The 21,340-nt window shown below is 39.9% G+C and overlaps 1 protein-coding gene across 1 annotated transcript in view; it reads right to left on the reverse strand.

Annotated features, from left to right (window-relative positions):
- The window catches only part of LOC104537955 (protein NEL-like), a gene marked incomplete at both ends in the record, with an annotated part of 40,547 nt that overhangs the window by 15,102 nt on the left and 4,105 nt on the right, over positions 1-21,340 (reverse strand). Inside the window, one exon of the mRNA XM_010180985.1 lies at positions 3,853-4,003. Coding sequence (XP_010179287.1) covers positions 3,853-4,003 — 151 coding nt within the window. The remainder of the gene's footprint in view (positions 1-3,852; positions 4,004-21,340) is intronic.

Genomic DNA, 21,340 nt, shown 5'->3' on the forward strand with positions numbered 1-21,340 from the left:
TATCCATAATATTCTATTTATTTCAGTGCTTCATTTCAGGATATAAAAAGCACTGGCTGACAGAAAGAATGGTTAAACTATAATCCAGTGATTTCATCCTTTAAGGGCCCTAATATGCAGTATCTCAAGAGATATGAATATAACATTAGTTGCATAAAGCCAGCTAACCATGAAGGGAGGAAAAGCTTTATCACATCACTCCACTGTTGTCAATTAAATGAAAATATATGATGGAATAGTGAGATCTAACATATATTACCACCCCATCACAGATTAAAATCATTTCTCTGCTGATTCGCCCATCAAGAAGAAGCTGAGAGAAATTCAGAAGTGAAATGAGGAAGACAATACAGTTTAAACTGGAGTCTGAGAGCAAGCACACAGCAATCAGTGTTTAACAGTGCTTCCACTCTGACTTAAGGCATCACTTCATTAACACCTTTCAAAATATTTACTTTGTTATTGTAAGGCACAATGCATTTTAGGCAGGACACCCTATGTAGTCAAGGTGATGCTCTCAAGAAAGCATTTTAACTTCTGTCTTTTAGATATATGCCATACGTAAAATAGCCCAGAAATAAGCATTCAGCTGCCTGAAACTCATCTGAATGCTTAGTGATGTGCAATTTGGATTCCCTGACACCACAAGAGTTTTCTTGAAAGTATCACTTCCAAGCTGCATCCAAAACTACCATTGCCCAAACTCCTCAGCTGCTCTAATCAGTGGGGTGAAAAAAGCAATCTCTGTGGAAGAATACAAGCAAACTAGAAAGGGATAGTTACAGGTATGGTTTCAGATTTTTTCACTTTAAGATCAGTTGTAAAGATTTTAATACGTTAAATACTAGAGAAAAGCATAATCAGAGAATGGTAGGTGTTGGAAGGGACCTATGAAAACCATCTAGTCCAAACCCCCTGCTAAAGCAGGTTCACGTAGAGCCGGTTGCACAGAATCACATCCAGGCAGGTTTTGAATATCTCCAGAAAAGGAGGAGACAAAAGTTTTTCCTCATGTTCAGCTTGAACTTCCTGTGTTCAGTTTGTATCTGTTGTCCCTTGTCCTGTCACTGGGCACAATCAAGAAGAGTCTGGTCCCATCCTCCTGACGCCCACCCTTTTGATATTTACAATAATAATGAGCTCTCCTCTCAGTCTCCTCCAGTCTAAAGAGACTCAGCTCTCTCAGCCTTTCCTCATATGGGAGATGCTCCAGTCCATTCATCATCTTTGTAGCCCTCTGCTGGACTCTCTCCAGTAGTTCCTTTGTCTTTCTGGAACCAGGAAGCCCAGAACTGGACACAGTATTCCAGATGTGCTCTCACTAGCACAGAGTAGAGGAGGAGGAGAACCTCCCTCAACCTGCTGACCACACTCTGCTTAATGCACCTCAGGATACCATTGGCCTTGGCCAAACAAACATAAAGCTTGCATCACTATAGAAAACATGTAAATTCTAGGCATCACTTAAGAGGATATAGTAAGAGAAAGAGCTCACGTTGTCTAAAATGGTGGTAGGAGGTTTTTTTCAGCAAGGCACAAACTGGGTATTTTAATTTTTCATACCTCTAACATTATAATGTTAGAATAAGAGTGCTAAAAGTTTCCACAGCTAAGAGAAAAAGGCCCTCAAAACCGCTTAGCAATGCCACTAAGTTATGCATCTGCAGCATCGACAGTTAAAATACCTTACACACAAATGCAGACTTTCTGATTTCAGCTAGAGAACTCGACAAATGCTTTCCATTGCCATTAGACAGTTCAGATTCCAATATGCAAATAAACTGAAGATGATGAAAAAGTAATAAAACCTGCAAATATTTAAGGTATGAGAGAAATTTCTTGAAAAAGTATAAATGTTATCAATACATTGTTAAAAATCTTATCACCCATCCCTAAAAATATACTAATATAAAATAATAGGATTTTCAGAGTCCTGTTTATCACCCTTTAACAACCATGTTTTATAAAGGCATAGAGATTCAAATGAGATAAGCACCGTTATGTTTGAATGGCCATGCGATCTGATTACCAGCACTGCTTTAACCTTTCGTTTTCTTTGCTGGATAGAATCCATTTAATGCATCCTTGCTTGCATAAGACCAACAACAGGTCTACTTGCCCAGCTCTACTTACTTCGATAATTAATTATTTTCCCAACTGATATATACCAAATCCTTCTGCAGCCTTACACTGAAAGTTCGTTACACATTTTTTGTACTTTTATCACACCCTGTGTTCACTAAGTGGCAGCGTTTTCTCCCATATGGCAACTCTCCATGTTGTCAAGTTTTGCTCTGTTATACACTACACATATATTTAATCTTTTATCACATGTCCCTTTCTTCACCCCATTCCTAAGGCCAGGAGAAGTTTTCTAACAAACATTGCCTCCTTTCAGAGGAGGTTATTCTCTTTTCCAGAGTCTGAGAGTTTCACATTGTCACCTCTTTGCCCACCTCTGCAGCTATTTTGGCACATGAAGGTTTCATCTCTAATTTTGAAATTTCAGATATAGTTGTGCTGGTCCTATCAGTAGCCTAACCAATCCATGTTCTTCCTACAAATGTAGAAACCAGCTTTGTCAGGGCACAGCTGGCCTTGCAGACCTGCTCTCCCATTTGAGACAGAATAAACTTTCCCATCTGGGATGATCTGCACATATGGTGGTACAGTCTGAGTTCAAAACTCCATAATCACAGCTGCCCACTTCTGTCCCTTACACATTGCTCACTGCAGCACATGAGAAGTAGAGAAGAGTTAACAGAGAAGACCCTTGGCTCCTCTATGATATAACATCAGTAAACATCATCCAGGTGGCATTCAAACACCCCCTTGGTGTTAAAGATGCTTTTATAAACTTGGTACAATGATCCTTGGGAGTGCTCTCTTTTTATCTTCTTGAGTGTTTTGTTGTTTGTTGGTTGCTTTTTTTTTCTATTAATAGGTGAATTGCAGAAGACGGGGACTCTGGGAAATAGAATAAAACTAGAACTGGACTATCCTCTAGCACAAAATAATTGACATTATGCCTGCTTATGAAAACTTGTACACTCATGAAGAAGAAACAAGTATTTTGCTTTGCCTGAACATCTCTCTTTAACTTTTCTTTTCTAATTTGTAGTGAGAATATCGAGAAAGAATTATGGGATTGTACACAGGAAAATAAAAAGGACTATGAACCTAAAACAGAGATCATCTGTTGCTTGTGGTAACGACTGCCTAGAAAGTCCACATTCTGGAACTCATTTTTATTCTGTCACAGAATCATAGGGTGCTTATATTTAATAGCCATTATTCAAACAAACATATAAAGAATATCTTATTTCTCTAGCAGTCATTATCCTATCAAAGGAATAATTTTAAGTACTCTATGTCATTCAGTTTAGTTTTTTGAGGTTTGTAACATTTTGAGTAAAGTGCTCTGCAATTCATGGGAGGCATAAGCCTGTAACTCTAGGATTTTTCTGCTTTTTTAAAACTTCTTGCAGAGTTAAAAACCAACCAGTGAAGAGGTGGACGTAGAGGGCCAGGCTTTGTGAATCACTGTAGTTATACTGATGTGACAGCTTTACACCAGCTGAGCATCTGGTCCTTATGGTTATGAACGACAAGAGAGAACTGGCTTTTCACGCCCTTCGTGGCAAGAGACATTTAAAAAGTAGCAGCTGTTCCACTTTCCCTTGACTGATTTGGACTTGTGATTTTTTTATGAATCTGCACAATATGCCTACCCAAACACTATAAATATTTGCAAATGACCTGCTAGACAACAATTTCACTCTAATTTATGTTCAATTTTTGACAACATAAATACATACTTTCATTAGCTAGCATATAGATAGCAATATTTACCTGTGATCTAAATGATGAATAGAGAGAATAACCCCTGAATTCAAATGGGCTTGTTTTAAGGTAACCAGGATTGTGAATTCATTTTTATTTCTTAACTTCTGAAAAAATATTTCAGCTGTTTCTGGAGATGCCTTGACATTTCTTGAAGTATCTGAAAAAAAAAACATATCAGAAAAAACGTTTAGTATAAAATCTGATTTTACTTTACATCCTCAACTCAAAGAGCTTACAAAATAACAAGCGATTTCCAAGTACCACAACTGAACAGGCAAGCAAAAGCAGAGACCAAATTATTTCAAACACCAACTTTTACACACAATGGGAGCCTTTTCAATGAAAGAGAACAGATTTTCTAGGATACCTATTCTGTTCTGGGGCGAGGGGGTTGTTTTTAGCACAGGGTCATAACTCGTTTACTTTCTCCACAGATGGCCAGATGGTACCTTCAATATCTCATTCAAAATATGGACTCAGTAGCAGTGAAGCACAGAGTGACAACACTGGACACAAGCCTAAGCTGTGAAGCATAATTTGAGCAACTTTTGAATGACTTCCACAAAAATGTTATGCTTAATAGCTACATACAATTAAATAAATAAAAATGAAAACAAAAACCCCAAACCAGAGCAGTTTATCTTTAGGGACAATTTACTCAGTTTTAAGTAATAGTTATTATATTGTCGCTAATTAATCACTCTATACTGCAACTGTGCAGATGTTGCTGCTGCCTCTTGCACATGAGGTCATGAACAATTGATAGAGTAACTGCACAGACAAAGTAAAGATTTTGCTTTTAAAAACCAATGCACAACCAAGACTGAAGCAATGTTTCTGTTAAATTTGCATGGAACATGCCTAGAAAATAAAAAGGCTCAACCTTAACATCTCTCGAGATATAATTTACAAAATAAGATGTCAAATGCTAGGAAAACTATTCCCAAGGTTTTCCATAATACATTACACTACAAAAAAAATAATATCTATTTTAATGTGCAAAATCAATTCATTAGCTTGTGTAATCAACTGTGTAAGAACTAAATCAATTCAGAAGCTTCTTGTCATTGCAATTTGACCATCCTGCTCCAACTCAGGGACACTAATTCAGGGACAGCAACAGCAGCAGAGAGCTAACTGCAATAGAAACAGTGATTTTCTTCTGGCAGTGCCAAAGCTGAGCTCTCATGTAAACTTACATTGCTGTTCAGAAAAACAGGTTTAGTCTTTAAGTTGTACCTATAAAGATGCTACTCTATTAACAGCAAACAGTTTATTGTGGTTTATGGACCAGGAATGTTTTTTAATGTGTTGGATAAATACAACCTGTACAACCCTGAAGAACCAAGCTCCAGCACAGTGTCACACCAGACTTAATTTGATTTTTTTTTAAATTTTTTTTTTACAAAGGGAAATACAAAAGAGAAAAGAAATCCTTTAAAGCTTTTCTGTGGAACTTCATGGTTTTTCTACTGTGGATTGCATAACTCTCTCACTGTAGCAGACTCTATGGTATTTTAATGGAATTGTTAATAAATCATAAAGCAACTCAAATACAATTACATCAAAGCATTCATTTTTAGCCAAGGGACACTAACAGAGTGAAATGACATAAGTTTGCATGCTGGAAGATAGTTTAACTGCATTAACAATTTCTAGCAATATAAACAATCTACTCCCAGGAGATGGAGCAGATGAAGGACACACCAGGAACATATTCTCAAATCACGATCACAGGATCCTCACACACTGCATCTCTCAGCAGCGGCTTTCCTACCAAGATACAGAAGAATACAAGAAATTACAGATGTCACAGCCACTTAAAAGCATATGGAGTCCAATGCCAAGACTCAAAGCACATCCTCCAACCCTGTTTGCCATGGAGGGGAACTGGGCTTTTCAGCTTAGAAAGCCCTGACGAAATCCTTTTCTACCGTAGGTTCATTACCATTAGAGCATTTACAGGGTCTGGTTTTGTGCCTACAAACACATTACATGATTACACTGAAACACATTTACACTTTGTGTTTACACTGAAATATCATTTTGATTAATGACAGATAATCTGATGAGGTATCATCAAGCTAGAATTCTGTGCTTGTTTGCGTAGTCAAAAGAGCATCTGCCCTGAGGGGCAGAGCTTCCCTGCCTGAAGGGCTAGCAGCCTCAAAAGCCTCAGTGCAGTGCAACTTTAAATAAAGGTGGGAGAACAAAACCCAGAGCAAGCTGAGACCATTGGAATGTGGGAAATCTTCTTGCTTACATCTTAATAATTGTTACTATTTTGTAAAAACTCTTGTCCCTCCAACAACCTCTTGTACTTCTTTCAAACTTCCTTGGTAGAAATATTTCACTTTGACTTCAGTAGATAATGAGATTATAGAAACCAAGCCTATGGAATATACACCATGAAGACCCTATGCTTTTTCAGCCATGTTAATTTAGGCTGATTGTCCCTCACCTGAAACATTGCCTGCGTTGTCAGGAGGAAAGGGAAGGGCAGAGAAAAAGGGTTATGAAAATGATTTCCACATCATCATCTCTCAGCTCCCTGCCATTTATACAGGGCTGACAAAACACATATCCACATGAACATGGTAGTGAAGCTGCTGCACAGGTCCTTCATCCAAACAGCTCCCATTGCTGTCTTGTTTGGAGTCTCACTCTGATTTGAAGAGTGAGCACACAGATATCTATACAGGCATTAAGGTACTGAACAGATACTACTAGTTTCCATAGATGCATAATGGAGTTGGACACACTATATTTATGGGTTAATATGGAAGCAGGAAGAGACAGGAAGAAGGTTTGAGGGGGGGAAAACGTCAAGCAAGACAAAAAAGAGAAGGTTATGTCAGAATTGTGGGAAATAGCAGACTTGCAGAAAATTCCCTGGCTATTCTTCTGCTCCCATTGTTTCCAACAGATTTGTCTCACAGATTTTCCCTGTACAGCTCTGAACCCTGCAAGATGCTGGGGTGCCTCTCTGTTCCAGTTACCCACTGGTTTATCCCTCTACATCATTCCTTGTTTTAACTACTATCACGTCCTACCACTGGAAATCATAAGTGTTCTATGCTGGAAGTGGAAAATAGTCCATGGAGACAATGCTTATTAAACAAAAATAAAATCCACAACTTTTCAATTGGAAATAAATATTAACTTCTATCAAATTCCCATGACATTCTCATTAGTGACTGATGAAAGAACGTATATGCATAACACCCCTACCATTACACAAGGCCAGTTCCAATTGCACATAAATCATTATCTCCCCCTCCCACATGCACTTTTATTCTGACTGGAGCTATTGGGATGCAAACACTGTGCTACAGATGGTTTGTGTTTCAGCAAGGAAAAAAACCCTTGCTGTGATGTGGAGCTCTCCAGAGCCCTCCCAGTCCTCATTGCTGCGCTGAGAGAGGCAGGGGGAACACAGAGCTGCCTTTGCGTCCGCAGGAGAGGAACCTCTTATGAGGTCTACTCATGCCACTCCTATGAATCATTACCTGATCACTAGGCTGAATGAGAGCTTTCCATCCTTTTACCTATAAAACCTTATAATCGTTCATCATGGCCTTAGATTATCTTCTCATATGCACAAAAAAGTATCAAGACCTGATTAGATCATGCTGGAAGCCTATATATTAAGATTATCATCACATTAACTGCTAGAGTATTAAACTGTCGAAACACATGGCCCTTCCATTTTGATATTGCAAATAGGTCAGTTCATACCTGCGGTATCAAACAGCTACACAGTCTTTCGAATTATTATTACTATGATGAAGCACAGGACCCTTTGCTCAGGGAAGGTACAAGGTGGATTTCTTAAAGACAGACCAGTAAAGGGTCCTTGATCCATGAGATCCATTCTTTTTGCACTAACACAACAGTGCAAATCCCTCATTCCAATTGCCTTTGAACACTAGCGGTACGTGCTTGACAGATCACCCATTGTGCTCAATAAATACTGATTCAGGCTTGTGCTTGACATTGGGCTTCTAGTAATCATTTTAAGACCCAAGGAAAATACTTTACTGGAACTGGACTTCTTCCATAATAGCTTGGAAAAAATCAAACTGGTATATCTCAGATAATAATTTGTGGTTTCTCCATAGTTACATAAAAACCTCATACTGTGAACATTTCTAATACACAAAACCAAAAGGCATAAATCTTTTGATATTAGAGTGCAAAAATAAGGAGAGAACTATTGTTTTGAATGAGAAATTTGTCTCTAGCCATGATACCTGTATATTTGGTTTACTTTCCTAGAATATCGTATGTGTTTACTTTGACCACACTGTAACACCTCACAAACCCATGATGTCAACACTCCATTTTTAATTTATAGAAGAACAAAATTCAAAGTGACAATGAAAGAAACAAAAATTCAAACTCAAAGCATGTCCCACTCCTTGTTCAAGTCTAAGATTATAGCACAGAAATGTCTTTAGAAGGAAAAATAATGCTCTTGTGGTAACAAACACACAGGTGGCTTAAGACATGCAAGCTAGCAAAAGTACTGAAAACAACACAATAGACTAGGGGAAGGGAGCTGGAAAGGTGAATTAACTCATACTGTGATTGGCAATGATAATGATTTACAAGGAAACAGACAAACAGGTAGTGGTGGTCAACCTTCATGTGCCACATTTAGTTATGAGGTGATCAGCTGGCCACAGGCACAGAAAACCAAGTCTTTTAAGATCTAACATCACAAAGCAATCTGAAAACTTGGCAAAGAAAACCACTGACCATAAGACCTGCAGTCCCTCAGAGGACAAATAGTGGCTGCCTCCACACTGTGCTTGCAACAGCCATCACAACTGAGACACATTTCCCCTCTCAGAGACAATCTGCAGTCAGATCAGACTTTTGTCTGCTTTTTTGTTTGCGCTTTGCAGCAAACAACAAAGCCACACAACTGACTCCTGGAGGTGTCAAGTGTAGATGATGTTATTTCAGTCATGCTTCACTATGACCAAGACAGTAAGTCTAACTTTCAACAGTAGGCATTCTGCAGTTCCAAAGGCGTTTCCACCAGTCTAAACTCGTGCTGCAGAAAGAGGCAGTTCTACCCTTTGCTATGCAACAAGCCTTTAATTCCTTCTCCTCACCCCTATGGTGACAACTGCATTCATGCAAACGTGAAGAACTGTATCAGGCAACTGATCCAGCTATACTGCAAAACAAAAAAAAACCTGATGTGTTGGAAGCAGACATGAAGAAGCTACTGGAGGTAAGCAGGAAAACCTCTATACACAGCACCAGCAGTATACTAAATTGCAGAGTGAAAAGACTACATACAAATATGGTTCAGGACAAGCCATTCATTACACGTTTTCCAGTCCACAATAAAAACAAAGTTATTAAATGGAATGGATAACTTGTCTTAGCAAGGGGTGTGCTCTTGAGTTTCTGAAGTGCATCTAAAGCTAAACATACAGTGTGAACTGAATTATAAAATCACTTCTGCAGAATAGTCTTTGAAGGAGGGATTCTAATTAATTGTGCTCCACAGTTTGTTTCATGTGCATATAATCAGCTTTTAATAGCAGCATCTATAAATCAATTCTGCATCTGACTGTAGGTTTGCTGAACTACCCAAATTAAATTCTAGCAGTTTGTGAGAAAAAGGAGAAAGGCTGCAGGCTAAAAGGAGTCTGAAAAACATAGTAACACTAGCTCAATTTTGTCTCATTTTCCTACAGTGGGTGGGATCAGTGTCACAAGCACATATTCACATCATATCACTTCCACATATTAAAATTTTTGGCTAATCTTTTTCTTAACTAGGGATTTCACACAGCCTACAAAGGGCAACAATATCTGACACTATTTACTTCATAATGTTCTTTTATTTAAGTAACATGAGGCAAGCTGCTCCCAGCACCTGGGGCAGTGCACAAAGCCAAACCAAAAGCAGAATCTTTACAAGGTTGAAAGGGTACAGCAGGTTTTAAGTGGAGCATGATGCATTCAAATTCAGGAGTTGCATTTCTGTAATGAAAACTGAAGACAGAAAGAAGTAAAAAAACCTTTATTAGATCAAAACCCTGCTAGACATGCTATGCTTTAGATACTTCAGTGGGAAGGTTGATTGGTTTGGTGCTTTTTTTTTAATATACCTGACACTTTATTTGAACTGATACATAAAATACTGGTTGATAAAACATTTTGAGCTACTTCTCCTATACATTTATTCATTCTTTTCTTATAGATTACCAATCATTTCAGAAAGAACAGCAAAACAACAGCAGCTAAAGTTTTCCAAACCCACATGAACCTGACATGGTTTCTCCAAGGCTGTAGGAAGGAGCCCTGTGGGAGTTCGGGCGAAGGTGTTGCAGTTCCACCTCAAGTTTAGAGGACTACAAGATACAGGGTAAACACTGACCCCACTGGGCCCATTCCCAAAGGGGGAGTGTGACCTGCAGGGCCCAGGAGCACTGCCCAGTTCTCAAGTCTGGGTGAACACTAGGACTACAACCTAATCATATATCAGGGTCCAATTAAGTACATCTGGACCTTTATGCACCCAAATGCTCCTTATAAACTGGGTACAACCTGGTCTCACCAGAACAAAAACTCACAGATGCCAGGAGCAAGGAGTCTAGTAAATCTTCTGGGTTAAATGATCAGGACTTTGGGATACCCCACAAATTGCCCTTGTAGTTTCGACACCACCACCAGTGACCACCAATTCTGTGTTCTTCTCTAATTTCCATTAAAGAAATGGCTCAACAAGGACATATGCAGAAAGTAGTGTAATGGATGGAAAGGAGAAAAGGAGGAGGACAAACCGCACTTCAGCTGAAAATAAACAATCGAAACAAAACTTGACTTGAAGCCAAATCATTAAATCAAATAAAAGCGAGGGGGGAAATGTCACAGTTTGTTCTTGTAGCATTTGGTGAGGTTCCAATTGCCTTTGCTTTGTAGCTTTCTCTGTTCTGAATGTCAACTGCAGCTTTGGTGTGTCATCCAGTAAGGGTTTTCCTTCAGCTCAAACCATATGTAAAGTCCCACAAGTCACAATGGACTGACACTTGAGACTAGAAGAAGAACCTGTCTCTGATAACATGCATTTTTCTCCCCAATTACATTGACTGTTCATACTTGTACCCTCAAAATATGTTAATCATAACTTCTGGCCAAAACTCTGGCTTACCTACAAGCTACATACTTGTGTTTTGAGAGTCAATTTCAAACAGCTGTGAACACAAATTCACTGTCTGACAAGCGGGGGGAAGGTACTGAGAGACTGGACACATTCGCTAGAATACAGCTGCAATGTTTCTGATCTGAAACAACCAAACCATTATTAGGGACCTAACTTGCTTGTGTAATAGAGAGTAGTCTGTGCATTTGCTAAGTAATCATTATTTCATTCAAAGTGCTTTCTTTGTAATGTTTTCTTCATGGTCAAAGTCCCCAGAGAATTTGTGATTGGTTTGTTAAGCTTGTCTGCCTTTTTAACTTTTTTTTTTTAAGCAACGGAACACTAAAAATCATTAACTATGCACATGAAATTAAAATAGGACATATTTAATAGGGAGAAAGCCTTCTACCTGTTATGACAGAGTGTGATAATTGAGTGGTAGCAAGCCCTCAACTATTTCTGCCAGCTTCTGACACTGACTTGAATGACTTTTTATGAAAGAGCTTGCAAATCCAAGACTGCCTGGGCCAAACTACAACTATAATATACATTCACTGTAAATTGACAATAATACCACCAAATCTGCCTAGAACCATTCTGCAAAAGAGATCATACAATGCTAATTTGAGAGTGATTATAGTAGTGGCTGGGTTAAGCCTCTGAGTTTAAGTACTGGCTCCTTCTAGAAACTAAGACAAGTCACATCAAGCTGAACTTTTCTGTAACGCTAAGCTTACCTTCCCACTTACTTCCCCGCTGAAACAGCCCCTTTTGCCTCCCCATGAACCTACAAAACAGTTGTTCAGGTGCTAGCCACTAAAGCACAATCAAGCTCTTTCAACACATGGCCAGATCCCTGAGATGATCTGGAGATTGGGGCTCTGAATTTGTGGCACACACATATTTAACTAGACCATGCTGTGTGGGATGGGGAAGGTGGATCTTTCCTTCCAGCCCAGACACCTACTACACAAGCAGAATCCAGCTGCTTTGGTAAAGCTGTCAATGGAACAGTGCAGCTGCTGGGCATGATTCTCCACTTGGATTACAGATCTGGGAAACATCCTTTCAATGGTGGTGAGTCTCAGTGTGCCAGCAGCACAATACAAACAGCCACAGATGACACCTTTGCTTGGTTACTATGATCCATACAACACAGGGAAATAGATGCAGAGAGAACAAGGAGCAGATTTATACCACTACAAACACATTTGGCTATCAGGACTAGGTATCACGGCTCTATCAATCTCAGGCTTTATCTGCCAGAGCACAATGCTAAGATACTTACACAACTCTTATCCTCCCTGCAGCTGTAGTCCCTTTGGAAAAGAAGGAATTTGGACCAGGATTACAAGTGGGAACCGTTTACTATAAGGTAAAGCCACCTGGCTGCACCACAACAAGTCAGATACACTCCTCCAAAAAGATGTAGGATCCATGACCCAGGGTTTCATGACTTTTGGAAACAGTACGCAAAAAGTAAATAAGTAAAGAGGTAAATAAATACAGTAAACGTTCTAGTCACTGCATCTACAATAGCATATTTCTGAGAATTTTTCAAACCTTTTACAAACCTGAAAGAACAAGAAACCTAAAGGAAAACCTGAGCTTTAAATGTGTAGGACTCCAGATTAGAAGTCTGTATTCTTAGCACAGGAGGCTGAAGCAGCTGATTTGCTCAACAAGCAATACAGATCCTATGATGCTAGATTGTTACTACAACAACTCCCATCAAACTGCCAAAGAAAATGGGAATGTGCACTCCTGGACATTTCTAAAAGGAATATGAGGAATGTGAACATCAACACAGGGGGAAGCACCATACAACGGTACTATCAGGAATTTTTAAAGGCATACATGATACAGAAAGCCACTGTTCCTTGCCCACAAGAAATAGCATCCCATTCACTGTAACTACATCATCACGCTAGACACTATCAACAGGAGAGAGGGTGCTACTCAGTGGGTACCTATTACATGATAGCAAAGTGATCAAGATGATGATTTCTGTTCTTGTTACAGAAATTCTACTCCTAGGAAATTAAAATGTGTGCTGTATGCTCTGCCCCAGGTATTTATTATTATAATGCTTTCTGGTAATTTATAGGTTCTAGGTTATCAATTATACGATGCAATAGCTTTTTTGATTACCAGTCTTCCCTAGTTTATATTCCAACACTATTCTCAATTCCTCCCTAAACTCTGAAGATGTTTTGTATGCACTCTTTCATAGGTAGTATGAAGTACTGCTACTTACAACAATGTTGTTTAGCTTTTCATGGCCAATACCACTATAAAACCTATTATGTTTGAACAAGGACATGGAGGTAGTGTAGAGTGGGATTTCTGCCTGCATCTTCGTTTCAAGACAGGTTTCAGCTACATTTAAAAGGTTGCAGCTACTATAGCTTTAGAAATATATTTGTTTGTGTGTATATATATATACATACACGCACTCACACTCCCCTTTAGGCAAAAAACAGTTTTCTAGAAGCTGCTTTGAGAGTACCTTGAAACCTGTGGAGAAAATCAGGGCTGACTGGTTTTCCTTGCTGCTGCCATCTGTAGCATACGCACCTAGCTATGCTTGGCTGCATACTATCATATGAGCACTTTGTGTCAAACTGACCTAACAACAAACAAAAATACCACACCAAGAAATGCTGTTAACACTTGGACACAGACTGAAAACCACAAGAAAAATAATGCATCACCTTCCAGCCTTACTGGTACTGTAATAAGGGCATGACACACATGAGAACTGCTAAAATACTGAATTAATTTCCAGTCCTTAGTCATACAGCACGGTCAGGATCTAAAAAGTTATGCAAGTCATGCTGAAGGGGAGGACAGGAGAAGGAAACAGTGTTGTCAGCCTTTTTCACATGACAAAACAGGCTACCGAAGGCAAACAAAACCTAATCAATTAAAAACAATAAAGTACAAACTTAATGGCAATAATAAACCACACAAGCAGATTATACTAGGTGTAGATCAAACTAGATTATGTGAACTATTCTTCTCCCAAGAGATATGACACAATTCAAGCTTCTCAAATATATTCCAGTGGTGAACTGCGTCATATGATGACAGACTGTAGAAGATCAGCACTCACCAGGGCACCTCTGGATTAGGATCATGCTCAGTGTAGACACTCCTATACCCTCTGAGCAACACACCACATCTTTCCCTCATTTGGTTCTCACTGTGCAAGTGTCTGTAAGACCTACTCATGCTTTCTGCTCGGTCATTTTCTCACAACACCTCTTTCCCACCTCCAGAGGACCTACCACCTGCAGCCTGTGTTTCACAGAATCATTTAGGCTGGAAGGGCCCTCTTGAGGTCATACAGCCCAACCCCTATCATTTGTAGATGCTCTGGAGGGTATAGCTTTTTTCCCCCCATTAAGAATTTGTTTCTTCCGCTTTGCAACAGTTTGAATCTCTTGTCCTATTTTTCCTTCACCTTTGGCTTTCTGGGGTGTAATTGTTTTCTACCCCCATTACGGTCGATTGCCTCTGGCTCACCAAACTTCTAAGTGTTAAGGCTGATTTATTTTCATACAACACAATGGTGACCTTAAGAAGGCATTCATATAAGATCCATCCTAATTTCCCAATGACCACAATGACATGGTCTGCATGAAAGATTAACTTTTGACACACTAAAATGGTCAACAGTCACCAACTTGGAGAGCTCCAAAAACCCAAACCTTCATCCGAACAGCAGAAACAACACAGCAAGGGAGGGGGTGGGAGGAGGCCACCACTGGAAAAAAATAACATCTGAAGCATGCCAAACACATCCTACAACTCTGTTGCTAGCCACAGGTCTCTGGGAGCGGGCTGAGCAAGCAGCAGCAGATGGGAGAAGGCGGCAGGAGCCTGAACCATAAAAAGAATTCAGGTACCAGCAGAAATGAGGGGGAAGTGGCAGAGGGACCACACTTGAGGGTACAGGAGGGACACCCAAGCCACCAGTCTTTACTGACATTGTCTGAAAAATCTCTACTTGCCTGACATCTGTTTTGATGTCAGGAAAAGAAAAGGTTAGAAGTATTCTTCATTTGGAACACCAAAGAGAAGGTATACCAGGAAATGCCATACACACAGCTCACCTATGAGCAGGACAGACAGAGAGAAAGTACATCAGGGACTCAAGCTACAGTTGCCAGAGGTCCCAGGGAAGCTGAGGAGGACCAGAGCTCAGATTCTCCTGCAAGAAAATTTCTTTTACACCAGGTATTAATGGCATCCATTCTTCTATGAATGTCTGCTTCCCACAGTGAAACACCTACAGGTTTTAAACACATGCCAGATTTATACGCTTGGATGAGTCAAAATTAGAAATGCTTCCAAAACCTGATTTCCTTGCTCTTGTAGGCGAGTACTATTAAAATAAACTTAAATGCACCAAAGAACAGTTTTAGGGAGAACGCAAAGAGACCAGTTTGATTTTAATGAATACTAGATGTTGGATATCCCTTTGTGTCTTTGATTATCTCTCCCTGTACTAGAACAATTTCACCAAGACCCCAGATTTCCAGAGCACAAGAAAGACTTACAGGGTCATTCACCACATCCTTAACATATTGCCTGAATGTCACACAATTATTACAATATAGAAAATGTTTCCTAGATTTTTTATTTCATGCTATCTTCTACAAAATCAGAAGTCTGGACATTTCCACCACTTTCTTTCAGTAACTATTTCACAATCTAAACTAGTTTACTGTGAAAGTCTCCTTTTATCTTAAATCCTCTCCATTTATCATATCATTACATTACTCTTACCTCTAGCTCTTTGAATACTAAGTAATTCCTCCATTTTAAACCTCTAAGAATCTTCTAATACTAGACACTTATCATATAACCCTTTTGTCATTGCTTGGACAAGCCATACATACTCAAGTTCTTTCAAAAGCTTTCTTAGTAAGCCAGTCCTTTTTACTGTACGATCAGGTTTGCTGGTTTTTCTCTTTATTCCCTGCAATTCATTGACATTTTTCTGAAATGGAGAAACCAACAGTGAATGCAATAACCCAGATGCAATCTCACTACAGTATGTTTTCCTTATGCTTCAAACGCTAATGGTGTATGCAGGGATTCTTAAAAAGAGCATCAGTGAACACAGTATGTGTTTTCCTCAAGTCTACCCCACTCCTTGACTGGGCGCTGAACAAATCTGGGGACTGCTTCAAGTCCAAGGGATACTAGCCAATGTTACAGGAAATCTTAAGAGCACCTTTGGAACAGCCATGGCCCAATACGCTAACGCATGCTTAGGGAGTTATTAAAACACAGATTATTGACCTCAAAACCACAAAAGCCCCTTTGGAACCCCTCTGGATTATTACACAGCTGCAAGTAGAGACTGGTAGACTTCCAGCCATGGCGTCAAAGCTGGCACGTATCTTCTAGTGCTGATAGGATAAACAGTATGGGTGTTACCACCATCTAATTATATTCAGATAAGCATTTATGCTGGGGAAACCATATAAACATTGCTCTCTCTAACAGAGAGAACAACTTTACAACTGAAGGTCTTTTTCTTATTATACTCCCTCTATGTTTTTAGAGAGGGAAATTGCCACTCACATTCCACTAAAAGAGTTCTCAGTTATGGATCGCTAGCAGTATTGGTTATAATGGCTCCTTTGGAAACATTATAGTCTATCATAGCAATATTGTCACTGCTGCAAATATGTTAATCTGCTAAAACCCTTTTGAACACTGTCTTCAGAAGACTCTTTCAGCTTGCTTATCCTTTTAGACCATGCCCATTGCTTTAGCACCCTGCCACAGCACAGTTGTGAGTAGCATCTCCCAAGACAGCTCAACACACCAAAAGAAAAAAACCACTTTTCTAAGCTCTTACTTCTCTCTGAAGTCATCAGGATCACACACCCAAAAAAGTATGCAACAAAAACAAGAAAAGCAAACAAAATATTATTTAATGGAGCAATTTAAAATTTTTGCTGTAAAATTCTTGCCTGGAAAATGAAAAAAAAAAGACATTTACTCCCTGACAGGGTCCATAACTTAACATATTTGCTATAAGTTGGTTTCAAGTTAACAGCTACTTGAAATATCTGAGTGGACATTCATAATGGGCATTTATCATAGAAAACATGACCAGGCAAAAAAACCTGAAAATAACCCTTTTTTATCATATTTCTTCTCATATTTTCCTGAGAAGAAATTTTTTGGACAACACTGAGATGGAAAAAATAATATTTCTTAAATATTGAGACAAAGTATAGAGGAATTTAGGCAAAACGGACAGAAAAAAATTCAGTGAAAAATAATTTTTCATGCCTTATTCAGCTCTGCCTTTGTAGGGCAGGTGGGAGAATACAGCTGCTCTTTGGGTCTGCACCTTGGCACACAACCAATTGGGACAAAATACAGAGAAATGAAGAGCAGCTATATAGAAGTACAGTTTCCTGCAACAGTTATATATAGTCTCCAGCTCTTATCCACTGGTTTTAAATAACTTATGAGATGCGTTCTGCACCTCCCTTAAGACCCAGCAGAAGCAGTGAAGTTAACCATTCTTGGAGTTATTTTTCCAAGCCGGCTCCTATATGCCTTGGGGAACAGAGACTAGAAGAAGATAAGCAAGGTGGGGAGAGTTGGAAACCTACTTCCCAGATCATATGAGCACACAGTAGGGTAAAAATGGGGGAAAAAATAGACATTAAGACTGATCTAGACGAAGGCATGTGTAGCAAATGCTGCTGTCCTCTCCAAAACCTCACTGTAGAATGACCTGTGCTGCAGTGGGGGAAAAACCATAAAAAAGCCATTAACCATGCTAGGCTCAGCCACACTTCGTGACTACAGAACTATGTCACAGCACAAGCAATTACATAAGGGTGGCAAGACCTCATTTTTGCATGTCACCACCCCTTGCTAACGCAATCCTCCCCCAGCAATATGGAAAGATGTGCTTGACACCTCCTCAGAACAGTCCCTGCCACCCTTCGCAGGGCACACATACCACAGGTGCCAGATTCTCAATGGCATGCAGGACAGTCCTGCGGTCAACACCACGTCTTTAACTTCAGTAGACCACTGCACCCTGCTACGCTGCCAGAAGAGGCTGTCTGGAGAGCAACCATCTACACTTGGCTGCTCCTGATGGAGACGTCAGCTTGGCCCCCACTCCTCCAACCATCCTGGTCCTTCTCACAGCACCAACCAGAGCTCTGCCCCACATCACCACAGTGGCACCCTCTTCATGTATTTTCCTTCCATCTTACATCATATCATATTCATCTTCAGCTTCCCAATAAATATGCTGGGTTGAGCCCTGAGATAATACTTGGTTCAACAAGGGTTTTGTACTTGCAGTATTTTAGAAGAGACCTGATTGTAAAGGTAGGAACAAGAAAATGCAATTATGTCTGTTATTAATCAGTATGAATTGTTTTGGGCAACAGTGAACGTATAAACAGAACATGGTTATTTGAATTAACCTGAACAACCAAATACTCATTAAAAAAAACAGAAGTTTTAGGGAATCAGCATTGTCCCATTAGAAAACAGACCCCCAAGGACTTTGATTTATTGCAGCTAGTAGATGCAAGCTGGCTGTGAAAAGCACCAGGTCAAGCCTAACGAGAACACAATAAAATGTGACATTCCTGTAAATGCAGTCAAACCCTCACTGATTAATAAATGCAGGTACTAATTCACTCCAAAGGTTGAAGTAGCAGAGGCTGGAGAAGTTGGATGTTGCACCAAGCCCAGGCAAAGCCATGGGAGCCATCCTGCTTGGCACCATCTCCCAGGGGGCTCTAGGCAGGTAAGGTAAGGTGCCTAGACCAGCAAGCACGTATCATTTCTTTCCCCATGCTGTAGCTTTTTCCAGAAGCCATGCTTTTAAGAACTGCACATATCAAAAGGTAACAACAGCCCAGACCAAGACACGTGGCAAAAGATGTAACGAAAAACAAAACAAACCCCACAAACCAAAGGCTACAGAGGGAATATTTAATTTTTCCTTATTTCCTTTTCCTCCTCCCAAAAAGTCCATTGTAGGGGAAAAAAGCCACCAATACAGAAAAGAAATTTTTATGTAAAATACCTTTTCTTGCTATGAAAAACAATATCATTTTTAGAGCCATACTTTAAAACAACGTTATTGCTCTGCCCTTATGCCTTTGTGATGCTTTATATGTCCTAATACACACCCTCAGCAACATTATTTATTTGAGACTTACAGCACTAAGATAGTTACAATCCCCAAAAGCTACAGTCCGAGTTTTCTGTCATTCCTTAACATTAGTTTGTATCAACTATGCATTAATGACTACATACAGGGATTACAAGCTTTTCTTCTCTGGAAACCCGAGTTTCTTTGATATCTGCCATATATTAGGTCCCCATTCACTTCCCTTTTCTCAGTCCTATCCACTACCACTACAATCATCAATCACAAGTCCACAACAGCTAAGTTTTTTTTCTTTCCATAACTTTTCCCCCTTCTCCTTTACAGACAAGCAAGCACGGCAGCAGTTAGCAAGCAACGCAGCCTCCACTACCAGGTATATTTATGATTATTCAGCAGTGTGTAAGGTTATGCAGTGCTTAAGTACATGCTACTTCTCAGCATGGTTTAGGATGGGAACTGGAAGTGGGATTTTCACATACTACGTCCTAATTTTTTGGGCAGGCTCTTCAAGCAGCAGACTTCTCCAAAACACCTCCTCTTGCTACTGCTGCTGACGAGAGGAAGAGGATGCTGAATACCAATCTCTTCTGGAGCAAGGGGATGCCTTGTGGCAGCAGCCTCTGCTCTGCAGGTCCTGGCAGAAGCAGCCCAGCTCTTTGAGGCTCTCCTTCAGCATCCAGTCTGGCTCCCAAGCAGCGCTGATGAACAACCCCAGCAGGGCCACACCACAACTGGGACTGTTTGCACAGGTGCAGAGGTGACTTTGGAACATACCAGAGGTGGGACGGGATGGGGACAGAGCAGGGAAAGGATATACCTTTGTTCCAGATACACCAAGATCTCAGATTTGGCATTTTCACAGAGTAATGGCTTACACTTGGGCATTTCTGAAAGAAACTGTAGCACCTACTTACACTGTATTTTTTCAATCTTTCCCAAAACTGAGGGATGAAGAGTTTTCTTTGTCTCTCAAAAAAAAATCTGGGAATTTTTATTATCTACAGATGATGTCTATGCTGGAGGTCCCACATTTTGAGGATTCAGTGATCCTGAGAGAGAAATCAGCTTGCTTCCAAGACAAAAAAAGCTGCAGATCGGTATTCACTCTGCAGTCAGCCATGCCAGTTGGCAACATTAGCATCCTCTCCCCCAGCTGTCTGTTACTGCTCCTCTGGGAGATGATTTGGGTCTTGAGTACAGCTGGAGAAAGGGGATTTTACAGCACTCTCTAATCCATGTCACTGCAGCCAGTCAGGTACACTCCTGAAGCTGGAACGACTTTGCCATCAGCAGACATGGGAATGCTCATATGATGTCTTGCTTTGGAAGAGTTGTGAGGACAGTGACAAGCAGCTGGGAACAGTAACATTTTCAGCAGGCTTAGCTGGAACCTGGAGAAAGCATCTGTCCATAGTTTCAGTGACAGGTGGCAAGCAAAAAAGTGTGTGTGAAGTGCATAGGCAATGTAAATCCTATTCCTATAATGAAAATAAGTTTACTCACATCTAGTTTTATAGCTTTATTTTTAGCTCTCTAATTTAGTAATGTCCAGAAATTATGTTATGGATAAAAAACCAGTGATCTTTCCAAAGAGAGATAAGATATATATTACATAAACAGTAATATTGTCTCGCTAGCATTTTTAAAATGGACTAGTGATCCAGTCATGCAGCAACAGGTAACAAATCATTTACACCAAGAGGTCTATTTTAGGGCTGTTTTTTTTCTGCCAGTCGTTTGTGCCAGCAAGCCCCAGCTAAAAGAACAGTAGTGCTGAGTCCTTTCATGCATCACACTGACAGATTAAATAATTTTTTGGTATTCTATAGCACATCTTGTTCCCCATCAGAATATACCGTATCTTGCATCTAGAACTGTCCCTTCCTCAGAGATACTGAAATAGTTTATAACCATACTAAGAGTTACACAACCTAACTGGCAGAGAAAAAGCTTATCCTCTGAATGAGTGCCAGGTTCTGCATCCAGATATACAAGCTCCCACATTTTCTTCACTGTTATGCTCTTTTTAGCTTTTCCTTAAACACATGTTCCTGTGCTCATAACCATCTGACTGCACACTTCTGTCCATCCTTTAGCCTCCTCTTTGAGGAGTATATACACCTTTTGATGGGCATATACTTTCCCTA

The sequence above is a fragment of the Mesitornis unicolor genome, unplaced genomic scaffold (assembly GCF_000695765.1).
Source record: "Mesitornis unicolor isolate BGI_N332 unplaced genomic scaffold, ASM69576v1 scaffold21123, whole genome shotgun sequence".
NCBI lineage: Eukaryota > Metazoa > Chordata > Aves > Mesitornithiformes > Mesitornithidae > Mesitornis > Mesitornis unicolor.